The following is a 15,923-nucleotide window of genomic DNA, read 5'->3' as shown; positions in this document are numbered from 1 at the left end:
TTCAGAGTCCCATCGATCTTCCGTCACAGCTCAACATTGTACAATATGCCTGGGAAAAGGTCGTGTTGTACAATGTCCTCGGAAAGGCAAAGCTTCTCAAAATCTGTAGGAGTGGAAAGGGATCTCACCTTGCCCCAGGTATGAGTGATAAAGTGTGTCAGTTGCATCACTTTCCACAGGGGAATTGGAGGGTCAAACTTACATTGAATTTCATAAAGATTGCCAATGGCCTCCCAACCAGGGAAAGACAATTTTTAATTACATTGAGTTACAATATGGCTTGTCTAGAAAATGTATATATGCGGTTTCTTTTATTCGCCATTTTATTTCCCTCCCCAGCTGCCGGCTTCAGGGCAGGCGAGAGATCTCTGCAACAGCTGCAATGTCTGCTCGGTGAGGTCACCCATAGGCTTATTATGGGACATCTGTTGTCCACTGTGTCCCCCCCCCCCCGAAACCAGGTACTGGGAGCCAATCACATGACTGGACCAAAGCGCTGTCAGAATAGCCAAGTATAAGCAGCGTCCTTTCACAGGGTATTTAGAATAGGATTTAGAAAGGAAGAGGGGAGGGGTAAGTTTGTGGCTCAGTTAGATTGATCCTGAGCTTCCACTTCAAGCTTTGCATTTCATTCTACTTCAAAATCAATCAAATCAAATTCACATGATCTAGTTACACATGTTAATTTAGATTAGCTTTACAGCCGTCCCCACAGCAACAGACTGAAATTTTTATATCATACCTCCATATGTTTCATAGCTTTGTCCCATGTTGCTTGTTTTTCCTCAGGACTGTAGCCCGGGATTGAAAGAATGTTGTGAATATAATTAAAGATTTCTTGCTATAGCAAAAAAAGAAAACCAAAACAAAAGAACATGGTAATATACAAAATGAAGTAGTTGGGTGGCATACACAAAAATGTTAACAAATATATACTTAAAGAGGTTTTCCAATTTCAACGAGATTTTCAAGGAACATCATGGCCATAGGTTTCCAGGCCAGGCTGTGTCATAATAATAATAAAGCCTTTCTTGTTGAAAATGAAAAATAAATAGTTTTAATGGTAGAAATGTTTTAAATTATCATGAAATCAGTTTCACTCAGCAGACTGGGAAATAACAAGGTAACTTAGAGTATTTGATATAAGACTGAAAAAATGTCTAGTCCTAAAGCGGTGTTAAACCAAAAAACAAACATTTATTATATTGCAGTATACCAATTCTTAGGTGTGATGGCTGCATCATTTTCTTTTTTAAGGTTTCTTTTTTTTTTTATTTTCACCTGATGATCTGGTCAGTAAGTCCGTTGTTTTTCAGCAGAACAAGCTGTCATGCAAATTTATCAGTTAAGAGTTTTGAGACAAACCCTTTAACACTGACAGGGGTGCTTACAATAAACAGCTTTTATTTATGTAAAACCTTAAGCACAAAAGGAAAAATACTGTTACTGTAACTGCTTGTGTATCTGCAGTGTGATCTGGAGTTTTGTGTAAATTTGTTAGTGTACCTAAATCTGTTAGTCCATCTCACATTCCCCTCCCCCCCAGATTAACAATGCTCCTTTCTGCTGAGCTTCTTCATCAAAATTGGTGCATGCTCAGGGCTTTTGTTCTGCCGCAACGGTGTTCTGGCACCTCCGCCAAGGAGCAGAACTTTTTTCTTTTACAATATGTTTAATACTGCAGCCGGTCCCTGGAGTGAGCTGGCGGCCCCATAACCTAACACAGCTCCTGAAGTTCCAGCTGCAGCTTTAAGATAAAGGAAGGCGAAGTGATATCTGCTGCACTCTGCCTCTCCTTGTAGCAGATCGGATGTTCCTTTCTTGGTGGTAGTGGCAACTGTGAGGAAGAGCTGCCGTGCAGTGTCCTATCCTGTCCTGGCTAAGACCAAGTACATTGCTTTTGTTATTAATTGTCAGTGTTGCTGATGGATGGATATAGGGGCTGCCTGGCTGTTACTTCTGCTGCCTGGATATTGGGGCTGTCTCTTGCTGGATATTGGGGCTGTCTCTTGGTAGACAATGCGGATGTCTCTTGCTGGATATTGGACTATCTCTTGTTGGATATTGGAGATGTCTCTTGCTGGATATGGGGGCTGTCTCTGGCTGGATATGGGGGCTGTCTCTGGCTGGATATGCTGGCTGTCTCTGGCTGGATATGCTGGCTGTCTCTGGCTGGATATGCTGGCTGTCTCTGGCTGGATATGGGGACGGCCTCTGGCTGGATATGGGGACGGCCTCTGGCTGGATAAGGGGACGGCCTCTGGCTGGATAAGGGGACGGCCTCTGGCTGGATAAGGGGACGGCCTCTGGCTGGATAAGGGGACGGCCTCTGGCTGGATAAGGGGACGGCCTCTGGCTGGATAAGGGGACGGCCTCTGGCTGGATAAGGGGACGGCCTCTGGCTGGATATGGGGACGGCCTCTGGCTGGATATGGGGACGGCCTCTGGCTGGATATGGGGACGGCCTCTGGCTGGATATGGGGACGGCCTCTGGCTGGATATGGGGACGGCCTCTGGCTGGATATGGGGACGGCCTCTGGCTGGATATGGGGACGGCCTCTGGCTGGATATGGGGACGGCCTCTTGCTGAATATGGGCTAGAAGTGCCTCTGAGCTTACTCTGTTAAGTGCTGGATGTTTCTAATGTTTTGTACATTTTACTACTTTGCGGTTTATTAACAAATTCCATACAAATTACTTGCATAGCCCCCCAAATTATACTTGGTTCCTGGTTCTCCAAAGGGGGCAGTGCTAGATGTGTAGGGGTGCAGACAAGGGGCAGTCGTAGGAGGCGTTTCTAGGGATGGATAGGGGGCGGTAACAGGCGTGACCTAGGAGAGGGGGGGGGGGCGAGTTTTTGCCCCTATTCTCTGAGGAAAAAAACCTTGGACATGCTGATACAGAAGGTGTGTTACTGGCCTGATCATCAGGGAAAAGCAGAGGGGAAAAAAGCGTACAAAAAGAAAACGAATGCAGCAACAACATCTAAGGATAGGTAAATTGCAATATATTACATTTATGGTTTTGGGTTTAATACCACTTTAATTATAATCACCAAAGAAATGTTGACATCGCAGCTTTAACTTTTAGAATATAATTTTTAAAATTGGGCACGAAGAAGGAAAGGTTAGCTCTTCTATGGGGAAAACCATGAAATCTCTATAGCTGATAAAAAAAAGGTGTCATACAGCTGATCAATTTATAAGCCGCAAAAATGTTCTCAGCACTCAGTTTCCCAAGCTATGAAAGAAACCTACTTTAAGGCCATGTTTTAAACTATAAACAGAGATCTCAGTTGCAAACGTGTATACACATGAGGAAAACAGAGACAACTATCAAAATACCACTTCAAGTGACGTCCTACTGAGATCTATAAGACTGCCAACACTGATGACATAGTAAAAAAAAATATTGACTCTAGTATTTTCTGTACATGTTTTAACTAGATGTAAGCAATAACTGAATAACATCTAGTTTGGTAGAGTATCGGGTATATTACACAACTTCCATGTTCTAATAAAATACTTGTTTCACCTTTTTTTCTTATCCCAATTTTCTAATTTTTGTGTAATATGTGCTGAAACAGCCACTGCGACAGGAGACAACGCAGGAAAAAATTGGTAAACCAGGATAGATTGTTGTCATCCAGTAATGGGAAGCACTTGAACAATAACCTTCATTGTGGAACTGCTAGGTACTAACTAGGTTAAAGCTGCAGACCTCAAATATTGAAAATTATTTTTTCAACTATATTAACCCTTTAAGGATTATATGAGATTTTGGCGATTGGGTATATATACTGTATACATTAAAGTGTAACTAAAGGCAAAACTTTTTTTTTTTAGTTTTGGATAGAGTAGAGAGGGATTAGAAAACCAGTATCAGTATTTATTGCTGTTCGTGTTCCCCTTAGGGAGATTGACACTCTCTATTTGTCCATTTTCTCTTATCATCAAAAGTGAAAGTAAAAAAAAAAAATCCCTAATTTTTGGGCTGGCATCAGAACAGTAATATAGAGGAGATCTTCCAATGGAGTCACTTGTTCTGGTGATCCTGGAGACACCCTAGGATTCCCTCACATTGGAGGAATTTTCTCTTCTTGTTTTGGCTATGGGACAAGCAGGGAAGAGAAATCTCCCCTATGTGACACAGATGGCAAAAAAAAAAAAAACACAGAGAGGTTATAACTCTTAATTGCCCTATTCAAAAGGAAAAAACTAAGTTTTGCCTTTAGTTCTACTTTATTATCTATACTCTCACAGACTGAAGTTCCTCCAAACATGCAGAGCCATCTTCATAGCAGTGTGTGGTTTTCACGTGTATCTGCTAACACAGGCACAAAAAGAGGTTTGTTTGATTTATATTCTGGAAACAGATTTTAAATTAGGTCCCTTGCTAATAAGCAAAGCTGAGGGCTTGTTTAGATGTGCAGCCAAGAGGCGATAAAAGCAGGAATCTCACTCTTAGTCTACCTCTCCCCCCAAATGCCCACCTGAACTAGTAGTTGCAGCTGCTCTGACCTCTACATATACTGTGGTTGCAATACTTTGAGGTCCATGCAAAAATTAAATGGCACTGCTGCATGCTGTGATCAATTTAGTTCAATGTAGCCATGCGGCAACCGCCTTGCAACTGCTGACAATGCCTGCAGTTGCAGCATGGTGAGGTAGCATTTTCAGAGTTAAATCAGGTGGTGGGAAAGCAACATCCTCACTGCATGTCAAAACCCTCCAAAAAGTGATCCATCTCACGTTTCAGCACACCAGCAAGGGCTGTGGCATGTACTGTATGAACAAGATCTATTTATAAAGGTTTTCACATAATTTTCTCCAAGGATTCTTGCATGTTTCGAAAATAATCCAATTAGAAACATGGAAGAAAGCTGTTTGAATATTGTTTGAAAGCCTTTATAAATATGCCCTTAAGTGCTGGGAAATATCTGTAACGCAATCAATGGTAGAGATTTGAAGGACTTGATCTTAAAGGAAAACATTCGATTACGGTTAGCAATTCAAAGCTAGCATCTGTATATTCCAAGGTCCAAAGGGAGGTCTAACAGATCCATAGTCTGACCAGAATAATAAATAATGCATTACAGAAACAAATGCAAACCAGTGCAGACAGGAATTTACAATAAAAAAAAAAAAAATATCACAGATATCATTACATATTGCTTGTTCCCACAAGACATGCAAGGCAGAATATTGAATTCTGTCTGCAGCAAAACCTGAAATTAAGTTTTTACTATGCAGTGCCGAATTAAACTCTATGGAGGCCCCTAGGCAGTCTATAACCTTGGAGCCCCCCCCCCCCCCCAGCAGGTTTCTGGTGCATGTGCTCTAGTGGGATAACATTGAACCAAGTAGTGTTCCTGTTGGTCCGCTAGATGAAGATAACATTACTACTGTACATTACACATACATAGGTTGCACCATACATTTTTACAAACTGACAGCTGAAAGAAGATGAGCTTTTAACAGACAAACTTTCATGTGAAACTGATAAACTGATGTCTATGGTTTATGTACTTTAAGCTGTTATTGGGTATATTGCATTACTACAGTATTTTATCTACAGAGTCTTTAATGTAAAGTTTTGGTTTCTTTGAGTCAATTTATTTTTCCTATCTTTTGGAAACAATTTAAGAAAGCTTCATTGTAATTTTCTTTCAAGATAAAACCAATATTATTTTGATCTGTTGTCCTGGGGCCCATAAACAGCATTGGTCCCATAAGCCAGTGCCTAAACTGCCTATTTGGTAATCCGGCACTAGGATATACTGATGTTCTTGGAGCACCATAATATCTTAACAGGTTGATTTTAGTGTGTAAGAAATACATCAGGACGGATATCCTATTTGGCTCAAGGGGACCGGAGCAGGTATGGATCTTTTTCTGTGTTTCTACATGGAGTGATCAGATTCATCAGAATTTACTGGAAAACCTTGTAAATGAGTGTGGAAAATGCCTATTAGTCAAAAACTATCCAACAGTCAGGAAAAGAATGTATGCTATACCTTTCTCATTGGGTCTTGTAAATAGCAGTCTATAATTTTGTCATATAGGTGCTTTCTCTCGTACATAAACTCACAGATCTGATAGCTGCACATAGAAGAATAAAATACATTGTTAAATGGTTTGATCTGGTCTTTACCTGTTATTAAAACATAAAGACAAAAATAAATGTATTTTTGAGGAAAAGTTGTCATGGACACATTTTGGCCATTTAAAACCAAACTGGGAACCAATTATTGATTACTCTATTATGTTTCTTTTATTATTATAATTACAGGTACTTGTATAATGCCATCAATTTATGCAGCACTTTACATATATTATATTATATATGTGTTCCCTTCTGTGAATGCCAGTTATAGACTGAGGCAGTGGCCATTTTTTGTACTGCTGAATTGTTGGTAAGGGGGCGCACTGGACACCCTAGCTGTCATTGTGCTACATGCTGGATGTCCGGTGCACTCCTGTACCTTTAAGGAGGGGTGGGCTCCCTCAGGTTCACCTACCCTTGGTCTTTCCATTAAATACATGTGCCTCTACTATGGGGGCTCTCAAAATTTGTAGAGTTAGGACTACAGAATATCGGGGTGCCGTGACGTGGCTCTGTAGCTTATGTATGTATTTGCAAATGTGTGCTAACTAAACCCCTTTTTTTTAACACATACTGTTACACAGGTTAATTCAGGTTGTTTGCAAGCTGGCTGGCAAGTTGAACTGGGAACTTTTCTCTTTTGTTTAACATGCGTCGTCCGTCCATGTGTGTTCTTTGCTGTGAAGGCCAGTTATAGACTGGGGCAGTGGCCATTTTTTGTATTATATATTATACATTCACATCAGTCCCTAACTCTCAAGGGGCGTACAATCTAAGGTCCCTAACTTACATTCATACACACACATAATAGGGCCAATTTAGACAGGATCCAATTAACCTACCAGCATGTCTTTTGGAGTGTGGGAGGAACCCATGCAGGCACATGGAGAACATGCAAACTCCAGGCAGGTGGTGCCATGGTTAGGATTCGAACCAACGACCCAAGTACTGCCAGGCAGAAGTGCTAACCATTTAGCCACTATGTAAATGTTAGATCATATTGCTACATCTGTGCATGCATCCTAAATGTAGGTTTCAATGTAAACATTATTAATTGGTTCTGAATGGCTTAACAGTAACTGAACCATGGAATACATCTTAGATCTTGTACATATGCACATATTGGCTTTTCATATGTGCTACACTGGTTGGTTGTTTAGAGAACAGGAACAGAGCAGTAATCAATAATGAATGTGGCATGTTGTATTTTCTTTCCTCTGTGACCATTAGAGCATTCCAATTTGTAAGGAGCTGTGCCAGAAATACTACAGAGTTGTTTTGTGTTAATGCTTCGCTTTTAGGTTTCTGAAGAAAGCAATCCTCCAAGCACAAGTGTCCATTAAAAAGTGCCCAAGCTTGTATTTACCTATATTTACTGTATATATAACCAGGTTACATTGTAGTGAAAGGTGTTTGATATACAAGAGTGCTGCACCTGCCTAGAGGGAAAATCACACTTTCTGCATGAGTAGGAAACCTTTAATGCAATGGGGGAAATAGTGCAAACAGAGATTAAATCATTTAACATATGTTTTTCTTATATATATGTATGTTCTACCTAGTCAATACATCCAACCTTTCCTGGTGTCATTACAGTGTGCTTGTAGAGCATCAAGAAGAACAACTGCAATGCAAAATGGGGTTATATAAATGTGCATAACCTAACATGGCAAGTTTACAAATCTGAAGTGTGCTAACTGGGGAGAAAACAATCTCAATAAAGGCATGTGACCTAAATATATAAGGAATAATAGCATACCAAGAATATTTGTATAAGTAAATGGGAGAATAGTCTTACAACTGAGCTCGTTCTGCTAGCTGGATCAGTCTGTTCTCCTCAAACTGAACTACTCCTCCAGCATGAAGTAGCTCAAGCAGAACCTGAAAGAAAAACCAACAAAACTAGAGCATCACTGCAAGCCACAATACAGTCCGGCAAGCTAAAACCAGAGCACATATTATATACAGTGCTGTGTAAATGTCTTAGGCAGGTGTGAAAAAATGCTGTAAATTAAGGATGCTTTCAGAAATAGAAGTGTTCACAGTTTATTTTTTGTCAATTAACAAAATGAAAAGTGAATGAACAGAAGATAAACCAAATCAAAATTTGGTGTGACTACCCTTTGCCTTCAAAATAGCATAATTTCTTCTAGGTACACTCGCACACAGTTTTTGAAGGAACTTTGCAGGTAGGTTGTTCCAAACATCTTCGAGAACTAACCACAGATCTTCTGTGGATGTAAGCTGCCTCAAATCCTTCTGTCTCTTCATGTATTCCCAGACAGGCTCGATGATGTTGAGATCAGAGATCTGTGGGGGCCAAACTATCACTTCCAGGACTCCTAACTTTAAGCTGAAGATAATTCTTAATGCCATTGGCTGTATGTTTGGGGTCATTGTCCTGTCTTAGAATAAAGTTGGAGCCAATCACACACCTCCCTGATGGTATGGCATAATGGATATGTATCTGCCTGCATTTCTCAGCACTGAGGACACCATTGATCCTGACCAAATCTCCAACTCCATCATGTCTTTATCCATCATGCCATACCATCAAGGAGGCATGTGATTAGCTCCAACTTTGTACTGAAACTTTAATCTACAAACACAACTGATATTTCTGTTTTGCATGGTTAGTGAGAAGTTAAAGCTGAAGTTTAATCTACTTATATTTTGCCTACCTTGGTTCCTCCAGCCCCCTACCAATATGCTAATGACATGCAGTACATAGCTTCCTGAAAACATCACAGAACCCTGTCCTAGTACTCCTCTCAAGAGTTCTTAGCTCTAAAACAAGCAGTAGGAGGACTTTTGCAAAATAAAACTGCCTTTATAGCAAGGTGTCAATCTGGAGGAGTTGGCATTACTAGGTAGTCTGTATTCTCATGCAGACCACCCTCATGCGATGTTGAGACTCCATGACTGAAAGAACTGAAATTCATCTTTACAGATGACAAGTCCATCTAGTTCAACTAATAGAAAAAAAAAAGAAATACATTTAAATGAGGAAGAATCTAACTTGCTGTGGTCTGTAATGCACACTGTGAGACATTCACAGTGCGCAATAAAATCATACTAAGCATTTTCAATATAGCATGTACAACTGCTCTAGACTGAATGTAAGGGTGGTGTTCAGCTTTAAATTATATTGGCTAGCTCAGTTCAAATGGCAACATACCCCGTTTATCACTCCCAGTTTCTTTGTATGCACAGCAATTCCTTCCCACGCAGAGTTTCTTTCCTTTTATCAAGGTACGCACTTCCATCTATAGGGTGACATCATAGGAGTGCACAAATTTCTTTGCTGACCCAGCACTGTCACGCATGCTTCGGGACTACATGCATGCGTGGTCATGCTCTGTGCACTGACACGTTAACCCAGCAGTGATGGCTTACATTGATATTGACTCCTCCCCTATTTCTACTGCTTACTGATGTGATTAACAGCAGCTTCTGTATTATATTGTTGGTCCTCTGCTGCTTAAACCTGATGTAGAGGGGGCCAGCAGAAATAATGAGGCATGCTTGTGCTTACCATGCTATTAAACATGGGATATGTAGTCCCTCACTGACATGGCATAACATATGACGTATACATGATGAACCAAGCAGTTCTGACAGGCTGTGAAAAAGATTAAGAAGTTCAAAGTAACTTTTGGAACATTATATCAATGCTGACAGATGGTGGTTTGTAGAGAAGGGCTTTTTCCCATGACGATCTTATACTACTATAACAACTAAGGCTACTAAAAAGATAAATGATCATGACATGTTTCCCTGATGGATTACCTACAAAGTAGAATAATTGGATTTTTTTTTGCATACTTACCTGTAAAATCCATTTCTTGGGGTATGTCACTGGACACAAAAGTAGGCCATTCATGACTATGTTGGATGTGCCAAAGCAATAAAGAAATTTTGAGGGGAGGGTGACACCACGATAGCCACCCACCGCCAACAATCCCACAAAATCTACTCAGTCATTCACAAGAGGCTGTGGCCAAAGGCAGATATCCTTACATCCAACTTATGAACGTGTGAACCGAAGCCCATGTAGCGGCCTTGTAAATCTGAGCAACTGAGGCCTGATGGCGGATTGTCCAAGATGTCCCCACACTCCTGGTTTGCTGTCAATCAAAAGGGTGGGACCTTACCCTTTAAATCGAAGGCTTGAATGACCAACTAGCGTATCCAATGCAAAACAGTTGCCTTAGATGCCACCTGCCCCCTTCTTAGTCCCATCAGGCAACACAAAAAGAGTTTCTGACTTCCTGACCTGAGATGTAAACATCAGGAAGACCCTTATAGCGTGTACCACATCCAAGGTAGGCAAGGATCTCTCCTTTGCCGACTGAGGCCCAGGAAAAAATAAAAGCAGAAAAATGTCGTGATTGAGATGAAAACTAGAAATCACGTTTGGTAAAAAAAGACAGTCGCAACACCACCTTATCCTGATGAAAAAACATAAAAGGTTCTTTACAAGAAGGAGCTGCCAGCTCCGACGAAGTGATTGCCACTAGAAACAAAATTCTGGGTCAACAGGACTAGCGGAATCTCCCTAATAGGCTCAAACTGTGGTTTCTGCAAAACCTCCAAGTCCAAGATCGGGTCCCAAAAACATTAAGGTAGCCTAACAGGCAGACCTAAACGCATTACTCCTTGCAAAAAAGTATTAACTAGAGAGTGAGACACAATGGGCCTCTAGAAAAAGAATAGCCAACGCTGAAACCTGGCCTTTAATAGTACCAACGGCCAATTTATTTTCCAGACATGACTGAAGAAACGACAGGATCTTGCCAAATCACATATTTACATGGATGTCATCTCCAGACCTAACACCAGGCAATGTAACCAGGTCTGTAATAAATGTTCATAGAAACTACCTTTCTAGTGCCCAACATAATGGAGATGACAGAATCCGATACTACCCTAATACTACGCTATCCTTAAGGATCTGGGTTTCGATAGCCATGCCGTCAAATTTAGCGACTGTAAAGCTGGGTGCAATACAGGACCTTGAGACAGCACGTCTGGCCTGTATGGCAGGGACCAAGGCCCATCTACTGCCAGTCTCACTATGTCCACGTACCGGGGAAATCAGTATCACTAGAATAGATTCCTCCCAAATCCTGTGTAGGATACGTGGCAGCAGCTGAACCAGAGGAAAAGCATAGATTAGAGAAAACTGGCTCCAAGGAAACACTGAGGCACCTAACCCTGCTACGCGAGGGTTCCTCATCCAGGATACAAAAAGGTCAACCTTGTTGTTGAACCTAGATGCCAACAGATCTACATCTGGGCAACCCCATCGCTGGAAGATTGCTGTGAAAACCTCAGGAGGCAAAGGCTCAGTGGCTGATATTTCTCTACCCCCCACAATGAACACCGCTGACAAACTTGGAACATATCTTTCTGCCCAGGTCAGAATGTAATTCCTGAGCCCTTCAACTCCGGGTACCACCCTGGTGGTTGATGTATGCAACTGCTGTGGCATTGTCGGACTGAATCCTTACTGGCCAGGCCTGAAGCCTGGATGTCCAATACCCCAGGGCTAAACTCACTGCCCGAAGTTCCAGGATATTGATTAGTAGAACCCTTTCTCTTGGAAGCCATGTTCCCTAAACCATGGACTCCTTCAGGACAGCCCCCTAACCTGAGAGGCTGGCCTCGGTGGTTACCACCTTCTACACCACCGGCCGAAAGAATCTCCCTTTCTCCAAATTCTAAGACACCAACCATCAATTCAGGCTCCACAGTACCTCAGGAGACAGAGACAGAGACATATGGAAATCCAGGGCTGGAACCATCATGTTCCAAACAATCAGAATGTTCCTTTGCAGTAGTCTGGAGTAGAGTTGCGCATAGGGTATTGCCTCGAATGAGGACATCATCTTCCTCAGCAATTTCATACAGAGGTGAATTGAAGGATACCTCTTGGCCCATAAACTGCAGAACTGGTCTCTCAGGGCGCAACATTTCCCTGAAGGCAGACATACGTTTGTATGAACCGTGTCTAGGATCATTCCTAAATATTCCAGGCTCTGTACTGGCTCCAGGGCCGACTTTTCGAAGTTGAGCACCCAGCCCAGTTGTTCCAGCATCTGCACTGTAAGGGCAACATCCGGCTTCAGACTTAGCACTGCTCGACCTCTCCGTAACAGATCATCTAGACTGATACCCCTCGAGTTCTGAGCAGCCCCAACACCGGAGCAAGAACCTTCATGAATACTTGAAGAGCCGTGGCCAGCCCAAACGGCAGAGATATGAACTGGAAATTCCAAACCCTTACTGCAAAGCGCACACATTTTTGATGAGGGATGAATATTGGCACATGCAGGTATACGTTCTTGATGTCTATGGATGCTAAGCAATCTCCTCTCCGGCTGTTACTGACCAGACGGATTCCATAAGAAAGGACTGGACATTTATAAACCGATTTAGAGCCTTCAAGTCCAAAATGTGCCTCACATCCCCATTTGGCTTTGTGACAGAACAGGTTTGAAAAAAACCCTTGAAACCTCTTGTCCACTGGAACTTCCGTGATCACCCCTTGAGACAACAGGTGATTGAGTGCCTGTAACAGCCCTCTTTTTTTTCAGGATTCGTTGGTACATTTGATTGTAGAAACAGGGGAGGAGGGAAGACCGGAAACTCTGTTTCTCAGAGAAATTATAGAAATCACCTACCTTTCCTGAATTAGAGCTCCTTCATAGAGACAGACTTAGGATCTGCCTTGGCTGATTTTTGAGGCCAGGGTCTCCTTGGGTTCTGACCATGCATCCTACTCCTAGAAGCTGGGGCTTGCGTGCGACAAAACGACTGTCTGGTAGATGAGGGTCCAGCAGCCAAAACCCCTGATCCCTTTAAGACGGGTTACTGGATTTCCTTTTAAAAGGCAAAAGAGAACTCTTTCCCCCTGAAATTTTTTGGATATATTTATCCAAATCCTCCCCAAACAGTCACTCCCCATGAAAGAGAAAACCTGCCAACAACTTCTTGCATAGCAGTTCTGCTGACCAACTTTTCAGCAACAAAACCCTGCGCATGTGAACTGACAAGAGGGCCATATGAGATGTTTGCTGAATTAAATCCTTAAGAAAATTAACCGCAAAACATAAAGCATGAGGAACATCCTCCAACCGTTTGACACAATAAGAAAGACACTGGCAAATACCAATAGCTGCTAACGCTGGCTGTATGGCTGAACCTGCCAGGGAGCTTCTTATGTGCTGGATCCTTGAAAACCTGGACACTATCCACCGGACATGCTAATGACCTATTTAGGGATGAAACAGCTGCATCTACAACAGGAATGCCCCATTTCTCGGCAAACTTCTCCTCCATAGGATATAGGACAAAAATCCTGTTCAGGTGATCCCAATCAGCATACATAATTTGTTCCAACACAGGATGCACTGAAAAGCCCGAGTACTCTGCTGAGGCCTTAAAGAGCCCAGAGAAGAATACGTAACCGCAGAGGACTCTATGGAAGGTAATCTGAATCCTGAATGGACTATATCAGTAAGGTCCTGAACGAAAAACCTTTTAGACTGAGAAGCAGAAACTGCCTGCTTCTCCTCAGGCTGCAACCCTTCAGACAGTGACTCTATTGCCTCATCCTCTTCCAGGTCTTCTAACGCCCTCTCATCTGGTTCCATCCACTCCTGGTCAAGGATGGATCCAAGGAACGAGATGTCTCCAGTTTTTTATTCACCTGAGAAACAGATGCAATAATTCCTGTGATCTTATCCACTAAACCTGCTAAGGCTGAAGCAAGATCCTCTTTGGTTACATACGCCGAAGCAGATGCACCAGTAGTAGCCACAATGCCAGACAAACATAGTGGCTCAGATTGCCCAGAGGCTCTTGGCCTGCCAGGAGAGGTTAACAGAGCAGAACTGCGACTAGGTTCCTCAAGGTGGTGCACATGTGCCTTTTCCTGACGTGCCTCCCCCTGCCCGCTTTCTGGAAGACAGCACTTCCTACAGTGCTCAATCTGAATGCAATACAGATAGACAAAAAAATACAAAGAATCCAGGACACAGCTATGCTGGGTAGTGTGACCTCATACACTCACTGCAACTGCTGACTTCCATGGACCGTCAGAGGCAGCCTCTTGTCTGAAGTGGCACATTGTTGCCCCCAGGGAAGTACTCACGTGCCCACTGGATACATAAATAAATATGGCAGACTTCCGCTTCCGGATATTATCGTGCATGCACGTGTGCCCCCACTGAACAAGCACGCGCACCCTGCGGCCGTCTTACAAACCAGGTTGCTCCCCCTTGAGGCACCACAAATAACCAGACAGGCTCAGGAAGAATTAAGCACTCCCCATAGTGGCAACTTTCACCAACAGCAAGGCAAAACAATACCTCTTTTTCTCTCCATTTTTCATCTTTCTTTATAAATAGAAAAAGAGGAAGCAACTTACCATTCCCGTGGCAGGACTCAATATTACAACAGGAGTCCAAACTTCACCCATCACGATGGGCCCTGTCAAGTAGACCTTCATGGACTTGGTTCCCATTATGTGGGGCCACTGCCTCGGACCCTTATAGCACCCTGCTGGAAAGCGCCTTGGTCAGATTCTAACTGCACAGAGTACTATTTATGCAGGGTCCAGTGCCAAAAGGCTACATAACAGGCAAAACCCCTGAAGATTCTTCTCCTTATTTAGTGAGGCTCGGGTACTATCCATTTTGACTAATAGCTTTTTGAATGGATCCCACTTAAAACCATGATTCCCAAAGGAACAGTACTAGACCATAGGTAACATTTTCAGTGACCATCCACCTTACAGACACTGGCAAAAAAAAACAAGTAATTCTTGTGTAGGAGGGGTTATAGAGTAGATTGGTTGGCCAGTGTCCATTCACCAATTGTTGGCATATAACCCACATAGTCAGAAAAAGCCTGCTCTTTGTCCCGTGATGTAAGATAAAGAAAAATAAAAAAAAACTAAACAAAAAAGGTAACTGGGGAATCCAGCTACAAGAGCTTGATATCAATAAAGTGACTGATTACATTTCATTGTGGGAGCGGGCACAGACCATTGGGGTTTATGAAAAATAGAAGGTGGTGGGTGTTCCTGCCACCTGACACAAATACAAAAATGAAGATATCAGTTCTAGATGAAGACTGGTCTATTTTCCATCCGTGTCCATAATCTGTTTTTAATACTGGAAGTAAGTACCTGCTGTCTTTCTGAATGTCTGGAATCATCATCTGGACTGCACAGAAATTCTAGGACCTACACAAAAAAGGGATTAATACCATAAGAAACTACAAAAAATTAATGACATTAGCATTTTAAGTGCATGCATTTTTTTCAAATGGGTATAATCCATCTACTCATGAACCCCAAAAAATACATATTTATTTTCTTCTGCCGATTCAACATTTACCGAGAAAAGTCTAAGAGGTCTACTATGCTACCACCTCCTGAGGACCTTCTAGTTATCTTAACAGGTCGACAAAGCTGCCTGGTGATAATAGAAATCTGAACACTAGTAATAAAATTTTCATTTACTAGAAAATGCATAAAGGAAACCTAGTGTATTACAAAGGACTATGATTCCATTCGTGGCACCCAAACAGGGATAAGTAACAAGGTTTTATTACTACATCGATCTTCAAGTCCTATGAAACAGTGGTAGACAAAGTGGAAAGTCTGAGCTGGAATGCAATTATTTACTATTTCTCTTTCTGAAGATGCTCACTCCCAGTGTAACAGGAGTGAAAACCACTTATTTACGCCTTAGCAACAAGGCAGGATGTGTGGCTGCTAACTGTAAGGTTTTTTTGCCAGGCTTCCA

At 42.2% G+C, this 15,923-nt stretch overlaps 1 protein-coding gene across 3 annotated transcripts in view; it reads right to left on the bottom strand.

Moving 5' to 3' along the window:
- The window catches only part of VPS8 (VPS8 subunit of CORVET complex), a 300,342-nt gene that overhangs the window by 145,706 nt on the left and 138,713 nt on the right, over positions 1-15,923 (bottom strand). For all 3 annotated transcript variants that reach the window (XM_089671617.1, XM_089671621.1, XM_089671618.1), the window contains exons 30-33: positions 15,302-15,358; positions 7,904-7,986; positions 6,017-6,101; positions 743-841 (exon numbers count right to left, since the gene is read on the bottom strand). In XM_089671617.1, the coding sequence (XP_089527743.1) occupies positions 743-841; positions 6,017-6,101; positions 7,904-7,986; positions 15,302-15,358 (324 nt within the window). The remainder of the gene's footprint in view (positions 1-742; positions 842-6,016; positions 6,102-7,903; positions 7,987-15,301; positions 15,359-15,923) is intronic.

This window comes from Staurois parvus, unplaced genomic scaffold (genome assembly GCF_062004578.1).
Source record: "Staurois parvus isolate SC_StPar_1 unplaced genomic scaffold, SC_StPar_1.0 ptg000011l, whole genome shotgun sequence".
NCBI lineage: Eukaryota > Metazoa > Chordata > Amphibia > Anura > Ranidae > Staurois > Staurois parvus.
This window is presented reverse-complemented; position numbering and strand designations above follow the sequence as displayed.